Genomic DNA, 16264 nt, shown 5'->3' with positions numbered 1-16264 from the left:
TAAATCTGGCTATATTTTTGTTTCTTTCAAATATGCATTGGCTTTTTTTAATTTTCCTGATCCATTTAGTGGCATCAACCTAAATTAAACTTCAATTCCCATCTTTAGAGATGGAAATTGCTGCAGGTAATAACTCGCCTACCTCCCAAGCAATAAAATCAGAAGATAGAGCAGTGTTGGTCTTTGTAATAGATTTACTTGCCTTGGGATACATGTAGCCTTTTCTATTTACAGTAAATCTTGTGTCATATCATACCAGAACATGAAGGGTTATATAAAAACAATTTACTAGAGCAGATTTGTAATAAACATAATAGAAATTACACTGCAGTCTGACAATGCCAAACTACATGCATGGACTTAACTCGATGATTATTTTTTTCAAAGCAGGACAAAGCATTGCATCTAAGTTTGTCACAGAAAATATATCAGCTTGTGTTGTTTTTTTTATTACTATTGCATGTGCAGGTGCACAGAAATTGGTCCAGGCTTGGGATGAAATTGAGAGAAGCCAGTTTTTTCAGATGTGGATCGGGTGGTGGGGATGTACGCTGGTGGTGGTTGCTGAGATCTGCTATCCTTCCTGAGCATGTTAGAGGCTTTGTTGAGGCAGGACTATGTACTCGGCCCTGAGAAAGCAGCAACGGCTGACCCTGCACACTCTCCCAACCCGCCTCTTCCTTTGGCTGCGCGTGTGTGCTGTGATGTGCTACGTGAATGTAAAGGTGTACGTGTAATAGACCTTTTCTTGGCATAAATGTTTATATCATGAAAGGGGTGTATGCGTGTGTGTGTGTGTGTGACAGGCTCGTCTAACGAAGGAGCAGCGCTGGGGGAGTGCCCTCCTGTCAAGACATCAGTCCCTGGAGGAGGAGTTTGAGCGAGCCAAGGCTGCTGTTGAGGTAAGCCGTGTGCAGCTCAGTGCTATTGCTCACATCTGTCACCTGTCAAAAGCAAGGCATCTTCCCCGCCAACTTTTAATGAGATTTAACATGAATCGCCAAGATGGTTTTTCAATTTCCAGCAGATAAAATTTGTGTAACTTGTGTAATGTCCTTGTGAGGGATATTTTTTTAAAGTCAGGAGATGGAATGATGAAAACAGACTAAACAGATTATTTAGTTTTTTTTTTTATTTAGTTTTTTAACAACAGCAATAATTCTGGCTGTTTATTTAAAGAACAAAAAACAATGCTAACTCTGTGGGGTAAGCTATGAATAAAGCTCACACTTTATACCCAATGCTCCCAAATGAATCCCTGCAGAAGAAATGCTTAAAAAAACGTTTTCTGTTTTTCTTATATCTTATAGTCCTATGGAGTCTTATGTTTTTGTTATTTTTTTAAAGCCATTTCTTTATAATTACACCACCAATTTAAATCCCCCCAAAAAGAAAAGAAAACAAATAAAATTTTTTAATGTGCATTGTTTGGCATATATGGATGGTTTTTCAAGACCATTAAATGTTGAGCTGATATATAAAATTTTTTATCCTGTAATGTAACAAAGTTCTGCTCTTAAGTTTCAATTCCTGCATTATTCTGATGCCAACTAGCGGTTAAATATGGAATTTTATCTTAAAAAATTTCAATTTCAACAAGACGGCCGACTTTCCGCTCTAGTGGCCTTTATGTAGCAGTAGTCTGCCAGGGAGGGGATAGAGAAAAGAGAAAATATTCCCAAAGACTCAAGAATGAGTGTTGAACTCAGGACGGCTATGTCAGGGCACCCATTCTAACCACAGCGCTACACTACGCCCCAATACTTTTTACACTTAAATGAGTACTTCTCACTTCTACTACCAATGAATTAAAGTAGGCCTACTCTACAGACTTTTGAATAGCATAGGAAGCAACTATGGAATGTGTGCGAAAGCTCTAGCAGAGACTTCAGGAATTGGAAATCCCTTTTCAAACGTAGCAATGATGTCTCACGACAAAAGACAAAAACTATCCACAAAAACGACACCATCTCAGCCTGCCACATCAACTTGTAATTGTATCCTTCAGCCTCAGCCTCCTCTGTGGATACCTTGTGCTTCAAGGAGGCTTAATGTTTCTTGCTTTTGTTGTAAGTGTCCAAAGCCCGCATCACATAACTCCAATTTAAAAGGCAGTCCATACTCATGCCCTTTCACATTCATCTAGAAATCCTAAAAGAGATAGCTCAGAGAATATTAAATTAGCACTGAGCTTTTCACTTTAATTCATTGGATTAGAAGAGCCAGACAAACATCAGGAAATTAGGGCCCAGAGAGGCAGCAGACAAAGAATTAGTCTCAGAAGTATGAGCTCCGTCTTACAGAGTCGTCCCTGATAAGAAACTGTAAGGTTTTATGTCCTTATGCATAAAACTCAATGGAGAAGGGAGGAGAAAGGGTGGTGATCCAAGAGATGGGGCTCAGCTTTGAATTCCTGTTCGAGGAAGGTGATGAAGAGATATTTAAAGAAGGCAAATGGCTGTGCATTTTAAATGAGGTGGTGACAGTGAAATACTTTCATGAAACCACTGAAACAGCCAAAGCATGACTTTGAAGAACACTGAGGGACAATTAAAAATACTCCCACACTGGTGATAAAATGAGAGAAAGGTGACCGTAAGTCCTCTTTTGTATAAAATGACAACAGGAGGGTTTTACTTTTGTTATTCAGAACATCGTGAAAAGCAGACAATTTGGGATTGCAGAAGAAATACAGTTCTGTGAAGACTGTATCTCTTCTTTCTCTGAAGGATTTGCAGAGTTTCAGTTTTCACTCTGAAACTGTTGTTTTATTTGTCTATCATCTCATCTGACCTTCATATATTCCTTTGTCATCTATCATATTATTGTGTTATTGTTGCAAACTGTTTTATTTGCATGCAGGCAATTTTATGAAAGAGAACCATGAAAAACCTATTAAATAATATTCAAAAACAGAATAGAATAGAATAGAATAGAAACTGTAATTGCAAAATACATAATTTGTAATTTGGAACTAATGAAAATGCTTCCTACTAAGCAAACAGCCATTAAAACCAGGTTGTAAACAATTAAATTAAATCGTAATCAGTCATGTAGAAAAATTATTTGTTCTTAACCATTTTTTGCATGTTTTCATTGGTATTTGACAATTTATCTTTAGGGATTATTTCCTTTGAGAATAAAAGATCAGACATTGATTGACGTTTTGATTGATGTTACAACAGCTTACAATGGTTTTGTGACGGTTCGCAACAGAAGCACACCGTTAGCTCCTGAAAGACATTTCCAAAGTTTTATTATTCCCTTCTTTAATAACTTTGTAGTATTTTGTACAAGGAGATGTTTTATTCTCCTCTGAGTGACATTATCAGGACTCCAGCTTCCTATTTTTGTCCTGCTGACCAAGGACTTGCCCTATGCAGCATAGCAGCGGGTAGCTCATTAACATTAAAAGGCCAGGCCAGGAATGTGCTGCAGATGAAAAGGACTTTTTCCCCCATCAGGAGGCTGCTGTGTCACCGGTAAATAATGAGACTTTCCCTTTTTTTCTTAAATATGCTCCCTGGGCAAAATATGGTTAAGAAACTTCGAGGAACTACTTGCTCGGCTCCAGAGACTCTGACTCAATTCAAAATAATAAAAATGTATGTTTAATGTTAAAACTTTTAGGCTACCCAGCATAACACAGTTGAATGCCAAATAAACACTTTTTCTAATAGGATTTTTATGAATCATAACAAATCCCGATCTAATAAATTAATCCTGATGGATTCATATATTAGGAGTTACAATATATGCAAATGTTTAACTCTTTAATCCTTCCAGACCAAACAGAGCGCAGACGAGCCAACCAAATTTGCAGTACCGTAAAAAATTCCAATGTTTTCTGAAAGCGGAGACGTTGCGTTTTCCAGCCAATCTTGGGTTATTACGGTAATTTCACCCCACTGTAGCAGGGAGTGAAATTAATCAGAGACATTCTTTTAATAGACGGTAAATTGTGGAAATAACTTGCTAGCTATTGAAAGTTCCAGTTGTTATGGATAAATGGGCAAATATATTTTTACTCACAGGACATTTAAAGAACTGCGTACAATTAAAACAAGCAAAAATGTCCAGACAGACATTAGAAACTAAGGTCATAAAGGGTTAATAATTGTGTGTTTATCAAAAAAAGATTACTATTAAAAGTCTCCCATGTCTCCAAGCCTTCTTCCCTGTCAGAATAAAGAAACTACACTTCAAATGAACAGCAGTTTTCTATTTTTACATTACATTGCTGAGGTTCTTTTTTTGTGAGGATTCTTTATACACCGTTTTTTTGTGCTTGTCTGGCAGCTGGTGAACATAAAGTTTATATACGACAGCTGGCTTTGCAGAATGTTAGGTTTTATCTCTTGGACCAAATTAATGTGGATGGTGAAAAGGCTCATTTGTGCTCTAACAAACCTTTTTATTCAATTCCTTTTGGGATTACAGTATACGAATTGGGAGCAATGCTTAATGAGGCAAAAACAGGGGTCGCTTTGCAGTGCTGGGTTTATGCATTGATATTTTAATGAAAGTGAAAGGATAAGATTACTGGAAAAACTTCCACAATGGTATTTTAATAATGTGACTATTGTATGTGGTCATGCAAATCATTTAACATCCCGTGCATTTAAATTTGTCTGAAGATATGTAGTCATATTCATTTTGAAAATAACCTTTAAACTGGTAAGAATGACATTTTTTATTAAACCCACATTTCTGTATTATAAAATGTTTTTATTGGACTGATTATATTTTAATTTTAAGTTTAGAATATTAAATAGTTTCTATGCACCTGACATGGATTGTAGTTGTTGTCAGTAGAGTGAAAATCTACTTAGGTTGCATATACCCTCTCTCTGTCCTATGCAGATTAAGCCACACTAATCATGATGTAGGTATTACCAATTAATTTCTAACCAGTTGTGACATGTTTATTGGCTGGGAGCTCCTTCAGAGCGGCTCAGATTAAAAGTCAGAGCTATGGGCTCCTTCCAGAAAGACACAGGATTTAAATTTTCTCTCTGTGTTTTTGCTCTGTTTCCCTTAATTAAACTGTCAGCACCAGTGTTAAAAACAACATCACAGCAATATAAGAAAACATATTTGTAATAATAACATGCCTGCACACTCACTCCATTTCAAACATGCATCTCATCATTTGATGTGATTAGAGGAAGAGTAGATTGACAAGATACAGTAATAAGACAATGAACTAAGTCACAGCCCACGTCACTGTAAGGAATAATGAAAAGCATTAAGGCAGCATTATGAAAATGATAATAGCTGCTGCATGAAAATCATTAAAACAGGCATCAGGACGGACATTAAAAGCAATCAGAAACAAATGAGATGCAATGTGTGATGGTTCCGCCAAAGTACTAAAACAAATCTGCTTTAAAGGATAACTCACATTATACATACTGCAACAATACTCAGTATAAAATATTTAGTGAATAAAGATATAGAATAAACTTTAACTTTATTTATTTAAGTTTCTCAAATTGCAAAAGATGTTAAAATCAAAATAAGGTAAACACTCAGTGGAGCAACATGATGGCCTCTATCAATCATGTGGAGGATTTAATGTCACCTCACATCAACTCCCGTCTTCTTGCCGTGTAAATATATAGATCTGTATTTTACACCCATCTGCAGCATCAGTGCACACACAGTGACTGTATTTTGATCCGTCATGTACTGATGGAGTTCAGGCTTTAGTCAGTCAGTCGCACAAGGCTGTTCTGCTCTGCTTGGCTTCATTCTTCCCGGTTCGCTCTCCTTTCTGACAGGAAGACATCCGAAAATCATGGAACCAGCCAGATGGAAGAGAAAAGGCTGAGGCTATTCATTGCCAGTGAAAGCATCTGTAGTGGCAGCCATATGCACAAAAAGAGATGGGACCACTCATTAAGTGTTCAAATGTATAAACACAAAAAACTTGAACTTGATTCATGCTCAACTGATGTTGGTTGGGATCGGAGTCGATCTTCCTTCAGAGAAACATTTCTCTAACAATATCTGCTTTGAGTTTGTAAAATAAGATTTTTCAGCCTAAACTAAAGTAAAATCAAATGGTAGCTATTAAGAATTTAATTGTAATGGGTTTTTTTGATAAGTCGGTTGTTTGCATATTTTCCAACTAATACAAACAAATCAAACCACGAGGTGAAAGACTGACCAACTCTGTCATCGAAGAAATTAATTTAGTAAAATTAATTTAGTAATTAGCACTGTTCCAGTTTTCAGTCAATCATTTTTTAATAGTTGAAACTGGACGTTTAAATACATAAGAGACATACTGTACATTCACAGTATGTATAGCACATACTGTGAAACAGTCCAAACTCATTTTAGCTCAGTTGAAGTTACCCAAATTATTCCTATATGCCACAATAATAAGAAAAAGAATGTGTCAGAGGTTTATTTATTAATTTCTTTAAGACCATAAGTTTGCATGCATTTCCTCAGTACTGTCAACTGTATGACTTGGGTCAAACATTTTGGGTTTTCCAATCTCAAACTTCTCACAATAGTTTGATGGAGTTCTGGCCCATTCCTCCTGACAGAACCAGTGTTTTCACACACACGTTATGGGATAAAGAACAGAGCCAAAACATCGACTTACTGTCTTTTTTTGGCACTTTTACTGCATCCTCAGGGTCATTTCCCTCATGACCTCCCTATTTGTTGTAGACGTAGATGAATTCACATTAAGTAAGTTAAATATTTTCAATGCAAAGTACTATTATGCTTTTAAAGAGTATTTAATGCATCATAAATTACAATGAAGTCTGCTATTAATTAAATAAAATTAAACACATCCTTCGTTCTTAACGCTGATGTTCACCGAATCAGTCTAAAACTTATACAGTGTACAAATAGAAAGATTTCAGATTATAGTATATGGGAATAATGGATTCAAACTGAAAACAATTCATTTATGTCTCATATTGAAGTTTCAAACAGAGGCTTTAAAAGACAAAGGTTCATGAAGTAAAGGCTCCTCTATCTCAAAGGTCCAGGATTTGCTTCCCTGCCAAACATAAAGATGAAACGTAAATGCAGAAAGTGATTTGGCATCTTAAACTGACAGGTCGCCCATCTAGAGCGAACCTCAGCTCTGTTAGCAGCTAATTAAATGCCAGCAAATAACAGTTCAAATGTCAAGCTGATAGAGACTGTAAAGTCCTGGGTTGGGATGCTTTCACATTTGCAATTAAGATATTTTTAAACTATATTTCATTCTATAATAAAAATATGATTATAGAGCTTAATTACATTAAATTATATATTTTAAGGGCACCATTAAAATATATAACACATTAATATAATTTACTTTCATTACATTGTGTTTTATTTTATTAAATATCCTTTTTTTTTGACCTGCTGCTCAATTACTAAAGGACTTGATTATTTTTTTATCCATATTTTTGTTTTCAATTTACAAACTTTTTTAAGCTCCACTTTGACATATAATTATAAGTCAGAAGGAGGGTGAAGTCCATAAATTACAAAGACTCGCTGATCTTGACAAATGTGACATTTCCAGGTGATGGAAAACCTAACAGGAGCTTTTGTTTTACAGCACACTAATCAGTCATTCCCCGCTGTCACCTTGCACTCTCTCCCCATCTAAGCAACCATAACCCTCCTCTGCTTCCTCTCTATGATGTCTGCAGTCGGACACAGAGTTCTGGGACAAAATGCAGGCAGAGTGGGAAGAACTGGCCCGACGAAACTGGCTGACAGAAAACGAGCAGGCACAAATACCCTCATCTGTATCTCCACATGAAAAGGTCAGAATGTCTTACAGCATCCATGTGCAGGGATCTCTCCAGATAGTGAAGAAAATGTGCAGAAGACATTTAAAATGATCATTCCTTTCCACTGTAGCCACATGTTTGCTCAGAAGGAGACATTGTTGGTAATAACTCAATAAAATCAGCTCTCCTTCCATAAGACAGACCATTTTTAACCTGTTGACATTATGAAACAAATTAAGCCACTTTGTGTTTTACTCAGGGTTAAACTGAAATGCATGTAAATAAATGTGTAATTTGTATGTTTGTAAACTGCCTTGAGATGAAATCTGTTCTGTTTTGGTGTCTTAAAACGATTCATGTAGTCACAGCACACCTACAATAAACAATGCATTATTTACTAGGAGTTGCACAAAGTTCACAGATTAGGATTTTAATTTAATGCATATTAAGAGACTAAAGAGACAGTGCAATACAAAATGAGTCATTCATTGATAATTATTTACATATTTGATAACGTTATACATAATTTAAAAATCAGACATTAAAGGTTTTTTCATAACTTTATGTAGCAGCACAGTAACTTATTTGCAGCATTGCTAATTGAGGTCAGTGGGTGGGGCCAAAGCATCTACATCCAAGCAGACGAGTCGCCGTTCAGTTTAACAAATCAGGTGTTACGGTTTAATTTATGAGCTTCTAAATTGTTGTCTGATGCTCTGTAGCACAGGTGATTCAAAATAATTACAGTAAAACTACAGTAAACCTTTATCAAATTGTGTAATTAATAAATGATTCACACATTTCAGTTGGTATAGAAACACAAACCTGTTTATTCATTGTTTTGTTTTGCTGTCTATATAAGGGATTACATCTACATGATCATTTCTTTATAAGATTTTGACTATTTTTTGCCCGACTTCTGAAACTTGTCCAAGTCAATCTTGAAAATCAAAAGTCAAGGCATGAATACTACAGCAGCCTTTAGACTCGCCAAAGGCTTAAAAAATAAAATAATCCTCAATTTCATGTTGCGAAAGGCTCTAATAAAATATCAAAAACATTTTCAATGTTTTGGAAATAAGCTCTTTATAAAGTCATGCAATATTGACACAAGAGAATATTAGTTTCTTTTTTGCATACCAAATGTATAATTAATTTTATTACTTTGGAATTTTAATGTAAAAGTCCCTACTGTACACCAGAGTATTCCTGAACCATTCAACCATGAACTGACCTTCTCATAAAAGCAAACCCCATAATATTAGCACTATGGGTCTTCTGATTCCTAGCAGAGTAAGATCTTACAGAAAAAGCAGTTTCAAAGTCATCAAGGACAAATCCATGTAAAAGAGTATGTTCACCCAAGTAAAAAGGATGCAAGGTTTAACATTTAAAGAGAATAGTCGAACCCAAAGGAGGTCCTCATGGTTTTGATGTGAAGCAGAAAGGGGGAAAAAAAGCAATGCCTCCTGTTGGAGCTTTACTTAAAAATCAACAGCACGGGATCGCTGCATTGGTGTGCATTTTCATGTGAAGAAAAACTGACATTGCCTCTGCCCCTGTTTTTGTTGTTTTCTCCTCTGCTGACAGGGTTACTACTTCCACACAGATAATCCTTATAAGGACTTGCCTAATGCATTTGAGGAGGGACTGAAGAAATCTCGAGAGGGAGACTTGCCAAACGCTGTGCTTTTGCTCGAAGCAGCTGTCTTGCAAGACCCTCATGATTCAGAGGTGAATTCATTTAGCACACGAGATAACACACACTCCTTGGTTTGTGGTTTGTTTGCTCTTTGCTCTATTTGACTACCAAAGTTAACCATAGGGACGTTCTTATTTACATACATTTTATGGGAGGAGAAGGAAGGAACATTTCTTGTGATTGCGAGAAATACTGCAGCCAGCACCTGGATAAGCTGCATACCTTAATCACAGTCCAACCCCACCTTCTCCACCTCATGCGGTGAGAAGCTGCACAGGAAGAACGCCTGCCTGACCACAGGCTGTGTGAAGCTGATTTAGCAGACAGCATCCAAAGACCTGACGCTGATTGCCGGCAGCAGGAGTGTTTACTGTAGCTCACAACTTGCTCCTCATCAGGGCTTCCATTTGCTCAACGAGCTGAATAATAGCTCATTCTAGTATATTTTTAAATCTTCCTCTTTTTACTAAAAGAGTGACCTCTTTGCAAGCTCAAAGAGCAAAGCCGTCACACGAAGTGCTTTCAGAGTCCCCTGGAACATTCAGAAATGTGCCAGTTACTCCAAGGAGAGGATTATCCTGTGGTGTATGGAACTAATACGATTCCCAAATTCCTCATAGGGTGCTTAGTGGCTTATTGCCCCACCGTGAATCATTCAGAAATCATTTTGCCCCTCGTTTCAAAGAGTCAAGCAAAACAGCATCGTCAGAGATTACCTTCAAAATAAGTCAATAAACGTACCTTTACATTATAGTTTTTAGATTCCAGTTTGTTTAAAATGTTTAGTCATTTTCTTTCTACTTAGCAATTATCTGCAGTCTCTGTGTTTGTGTTTTGATTATGTCTGTCACGTAAAATCCCACTCATGTGACAAAGTGTGAAAACATTCAAAGGGTGTGAATATGTTTGCAAGGCATTGTAGTTATTAACCATTTCTCCTTTAAAAATATGAGAACGTAAAGAACATGAACCTGTTTGTGGAAGACAGGACATTTAAATGGAAATAAAATTAGTGCTGCTGTTGAAGGGTTTAGTTTCCACCCTGAGAAAATCACTGAGGTCATACAAAAATGAACAATTTTAGTCAGACATAGAAAAAAAACCCTCAAACTTATCTTCGAACATTAAATCTTTTTTTTTTTTTGTTAAGTTAAAGAGCAGAAGAAAGTTTTCTTGTAAAATGAGTTACTAGCTCAGCTCTTCAGGAACTGGTACAACTCCTGTTTCCCTGTTAGCTATATAGGATCATATACAATCCCTGAAATTTGCCTAAGAAGTTATTATACTCGTATTTCTCCGTGAGTTAGAAACCAAAGCTGATCTCATCTGTCGGTCTATGGCTGATTAATTTTGCTGGCTCTGTTCCTTGACTTTGCAAACATTAGGCCTCAGTAAAAAATTGCCAACACAGCAATTTGTATGTAAAGCTGTAATACCAAAGTGCTTTATTTTTCCAAGGTACATATAGGCACTGAATGCAAATCATCTTATTTATGTTTACAATGTCCTGAAACACAAACTGTCGTCAGATCTTTCAACTCATAGCATTTTTTGCACTTCTTAAATCTCCAAAATTTCAGGCTTGTTTCTCTATAAGTTTTGAAGTAATCACTTACTTTTCATTCTTCTTAGTTCAAATTCAATTAATGGTTAATTTGAGCAGCTTGATGCAAACTCAAATATATTTACTCTGGTTTACAACAAATTGTCTTACAACCATTGGAATAAAATGGGCAACAAGGCAAAGTTATTTATTCACTGGGAAAATTAGGATCCATCATTCAAAGGAAAATGATTCTTATCTTTGATCCACTGAAGATTTGGTGTTTGTGTAATTGCTTTTATTACCTACATGGTGAAAAACATTCACAAAAAGATTTAATTGACTTATAGGCATTTTACCTAATCAAGATTTAAACAAATTAATTACCCAAATGAGATGGGGAATGAAACTGGGAAGCTAAAATAATCAAATAAATTAAAGGTACATTTCTTCAACTAAGAGGAGCGAAATGCTCGGCTGTGGTTGATAAGCTCTGGAGCTCATGTAAGCCAGTTGATCTGCAGCAGCAGCATCAGTCGCTCTGTGACAGATCTCTGTTTTTTATTCCTTCTGTGTTTGACCCCCCTGAGAAGACACGCTATGATTTTTCCTTCCTGCTATTTACTGATATCTGTATTCTCTGTTTCCCTACAGGCCTGGCAAGTCTTAGGGACAACACAGGCAGAAAATGAAAATGAGCAGGCGGCAATTGTCTCCCTCCAAAGGTAATGAGAAACATCTGAGTTCGGTTCTGATTTGAAATCTAAAAATAACAAAAGATCCTGATTTCATATTTGCTTAGAGGTTTATACAAGCGTTCTGACAGTATATGCACATACAGCTGGAGTTAGAGATAAATGGACGCCAAGACCTTTGCAAAGTACCATGAATTGGACTTTTTTTTTTTTTTTTACATTTTGTCACATTTCAACTATACAATTAATGTATTTTCTTGATATTTTATGCGATCGAGCAACACAAGGAAGCACACAAGGAAGGATAGAAAGATGAAATATGATTTACAAATAATACTCAGAAAACTATGATGTGCATTTGTATTCAGCCTACCTGAGACAACACTGAGTAGAGCCACCTGTAATAAATACAATGAAAGATGAGGTTGTAACATGACAAAATGTAAGTAAAAAGGCTATGAATATCTTAGTAAGAAATGGAAGTGTAGCCACAGCTCTAAAAGGCATAAGGCCTCCACTAGTTTCTATTGAATTGCCTTAAACCATATTGGAAGAACAATTTATGTAATTTTTTCCTATTCTTAAACTAGAGGAACCCTGCCTGGACTGTGATTGCAAAAGTCGGGGCTCTGACTGGATTCCTCAATAGGAGGTGGCCCAATTTCATTCACAACTCTGCCAAAGTCAGAAATTGCACCTTTCCCAGAGTGTGAATACTGACAAGTGAAGTAAAGGTGCTGCTGAGGAGAAATAATCCATACTTTCAAAGTATTTCATCAATTTACTTTTTTAGTAGATAAGCAGATAATTTAGGTTCAAACTGAACTGATTACAAAGCAGATCTATAGTTATTTTTCTGCCTCTAAAATGGTCTTCTTGCATACGAGCACCTTTCAAATTTCAGGTTGCTTGCTGGCTTCATATTGACTTTGATTGTTATGTAATCACTCCATCTGTGAGGAGTAGTTTGGTCTGAAGTGAGATTAGATTTTTTTTCTGGCATTAATCCTGCTGTTGCTACTCTGATCTTTATCAACTGGCAGCCATCACGTTGCCATTTTGCATCTAATTACAAAAACTTACTGTCTGAATAGGTTTTAGTTTTTAATCATTAAAGTATCCAGCCACAGTTCTGCACAACACAAGCACTTGCTGTGTGTAGCTAAATAAATCAAAACATGAATCATTTATTCCCAGACATGACAAGCAGTTCCGTCCTTAAACCATAGAAAGTGTAAACACACAAACCTAGCTTTTTCTTTCCTTCAATAAAAAGAGACACATTTCTTTAAGTGTTCTTTGAATTCAAACATTGCATGTGTGCAAGTTTAGCCAAGAACAGTTCCCAGCAGGAGGCTGGAATAATTTAGTTGGTCTGGGATTATGATGGTTTTAAGGAAGTTGGCAGATAAACTGCAGCAAATCAGGCTTAAATGTTAATGAAAGCCAAATCTTGTTTTGGCCTCTCACCTAGTCTCTTAACTTATCCAAGTCCTTCTTCCAACTCTATGGTCTACTTTCCTTTCCTCTTACAAAACCAACAAAAGATCTTCAGCGATGTATTTTGAAGATATAACTGCAGTAACCACAGCAGAGACACTTCCAATCTCCTGCAACATCACCAAATGAGAGTTTGCATAAATGCAAAGTTAATTCAAATCAACCAGGTGTGGGCAGCATGAAAAACCTGCTCCTCTGTGGAGAATGCAGGGCAAAAAGAGTCGCAGCTCATCCAGGCCTGATGTGCTTCTGCATCAACTGGTCCCAATTAATGTTTGTCACATCTAAATTTCTCTTTGAAGTCCCACTTTACACCCTCTCTCCTTGTCTCTGTCCAGGTGTCTGGAGCTCCACCCTAACAACCTACCGGCCCTCATGGCTCTGGCCGTGAGCCTGACCAACACCGGCATGCGTCATGACGCCTGTGAAGCCCTGCTCCGCTGGTTGAAACACAATCCCAAGTACAAGAACCTGCTGAAGGCCAAGATCCATCTGATAGGCTCCCCCAACTCTCAGCGCAGACTGTCTTACGCTCTCAACGCAGGCCGACATGAAAGGTAGAGAACCTGAACCGATCCAACATGGATAGTCCTAAAAGTAACAGACAGCAACTTTTTGATACTATGGTCTTTCTTCATTGGCTAAATAACTCTGAGGAGAGTTTTATTTAATTTTTCTTCATTCTATTCCTAATTTACTTATTCAAATTAGGACCTTATTTCCCCCCTTTGTTGTTTATTGTGTAAAAGAAAAATAGTTGTCTTACTGCCTTATTGATTTATCTTCTAATTAGCTTCAGGATTAATAAACAATTAATGCATGAATAAATTAACATTTATCAAATTATAAATATTGATTCACTTTATTCAATTAAAAAATTTAGACATTTAAGCAGTTATAAATAACTGCTTATAATTTTATTATAAGCAGTTATAATAAAGTTGAGAGTCCTCACATCACTGAGGAAACAGCAAAAAGAGAATGACTAACAATCTGCTGTGATCAATAATATAATTATGTGCCCATTAATTTTCCAGCTTTCGTAACTGCCTAATTATTTATTTTAATAGCCAAAAACAGTGCTGCATATCAATGTGAGGATCTGCCTTTTTAATATTTCAGAACTTTTATTTGTTTATGTTTATGTCGGCGTTTTCTGTTTGGTTATTATAGAAATGAACGGTTTTAAATTTAACCATGTTTCACAGAAAATTACTGCTTCTTAGGTTTCACGGTGGGAATAAGCCTGTCTCTCTTCTTAATTACTGTTTATTTTTACCAGTTGGGTGGCATAGACATAAGAAACAGCAGAACTTGCAAAAAACAGCATCAAAATCTAAAGAACTGCAAAAATGATGGAGGCAGGACTCAATTCAGCTTTTTATAAAGCATTTGTTTTCAAATGTACTAAGATATCCAGACTGATAAATTAAATGTTTTAGTTCACCTCCATGGCCAAATGTGTATAAAATCCAGCAGGTAGGTGTAGCATATTTATAAGAATAACAATATTCCATATTGTTATTCAATATAATTGGATTTTGACCAATAAGGTAAATGGCTAGTTTTTTTTCCTCAGAAGATGAGTACGACGCAAAAAGAGCAGGTAGGCTGGAAATTGTAGTTGCGAGTTGTTTATATTTGCAGTGTGAATAATATATATACATATTTACAATAGCATTGGGAACATCCAAATGGCCATTAACAACATAAGGGGAAAAAAATTTTTTTAAAACACAACAACAAAAGAAACTAAATCAATCAATTGTTCCCAAAGTTCCACAATTGAGAGGCCACACCTGTTAGTCCATTCATCCCAAATTGGGATTAATTAGGGCTCTCAACAAGGTAATTATACTTTGCTTGGTTCAAATCCTGGTAGGAAACTGAAGTCTTCGATCACCCAAAAAAGTGAATACTTTCTTTGGCTCTATGCCCGGTCTTCTAGCTCGCCATCAACCTGGCCTGAATAACAAAACAGGGCCATTTCCTTAATATTTATATATAATCTAAACATTCATAGTGTATACACAATTCAATAAATAGCACTCTTTATACTATAAATAATTCTAAACAATCATGTTTTCAGTATAAATTACATTCATGAAATATTCAATAAATATACACCATATAATCAATAAACATGAAATGTAAAATCTAATTTAAACCAGTGTTTAACAAATATTTAAGCCACCTTTTTGCTTATCAAAAGAAGTGTACAATCAATAATTTAGCGGCTACACAATAACAGTGATTATAAGCCAACGCCAAGTCACTGACGAAAACACTCACCAGTTCCGCAGTTTTATTTCACCCTACCGGGTTTTTTCATCTCCCTTCTGGCTCACACCTGTTGGCTCCTATGGTTTAGCGCATTAAGTGAGCATCGTACAGATTTACGGGAAATGAATAACACCACACTTAACTGACCTGCAGCTCTGCTCCTTCCAACGTGGTCTAACCTTCATGCCTCCCCGCTCCAGCTAATATACCTAGCAGGTAACGCTGCAGCGGTACACGTGACCCCAATCGCAATTGGCTAATTAATAGTCTCGCGAGAATTGCCAATCATTCTATTAAAAGCATCGCGAGGTTTGAGATATAAAAAGGTTAAAAGACTGGAAAATCGGAGAAGGAGGAAATAAAGGTTAAAATTTACACCCGGGTTACATAGGTGTGCAGACAGCTACTATAAACAGATGTGAAAGAATGGATTGGTTTACATCACACAGTGGCCTCACCTGTATTTACAAATCATGCCTCAGTCTGGCAGTCCAATGGACGAGCCTGGGTTTGTAGCATCCCAGAAGAGTCTGCATTGTGTCAGACGTAAAGCTGTGTGAGGGGATTATGTAATAGGCCTAATTTTTTTAAAATCCTTTGGTTTTGTTCAAAGTAATTCTTAATGCTTCAGCATGCCAAGATGTTTTAGGAAATTCTGTCTCCCATGTTTGTAGGTACAGTTTGGCGATAGCCGCTTTCCTGTAAACCTGATTTGGAACTAGGGCACAAAGCAAAGTCTACAAAAACATGGATGAGTGAATTTAGTGTGGAAGAATCTGACGAG

At 36.5% G+C, this 16264-nt stretch overlaps 1 protein-coding gene across 3 annotated transcripts in view; it reads left to right on the top strand.

Moving 5' to 3' along the window:
- pex5la (peroxisomal biogenesis factor 5-like a) overlaps positions 1 to 16264 on the top strand; it is an 80606-nt gene that overhangs the window by 50382 nt on the left and 13960 nt on the right. For all 3 annotated transcript variants that reach the window (XM_032571716.1, XM_032571715.1, XM_032571714.1), the window contains 5 exons: positions 807 to 902; positions 7674 to 7790; positions 9348 to 9491; positions 11657 to 11727; positions 13536 to 13754. In XM_032571716.1, the coding sequence (XP_032427607.1) occupies positions 807 to 902; positions 7674 to 7790; positions 9348 to 9491; positions 11657 to 11727; positions 13536 to 13754 (647 nt within the window). The remainder of the gene's footprint in view (positions 1 to 806; positions 903 to 7673; positions 7791 to 9347; positions 9492 to 11656; positions 11728 to 13535; positions 13755 to 16264) is intronic.

Source organism: Xiphophorus hellerii, chromosome 9 (assembly GCF_003331165.1).
Source record: "Xiphophorus hellerii strain 12219 chromosome 9, Xiphophorus_hellerii-4.1, whole genome shotgun sequence".
Lineage (NCBI taxonomy): Eukaryota > Metazoa > Chordata > Actinopteri > Cyprinodontiformes > Poeciliidae > Xiphophorus > Xiphophorus hellerii.
Note: the sequence above shows the minus strand (reverse complement) of the source record. Positions and strands in the feature narration are given on the sequence as shown.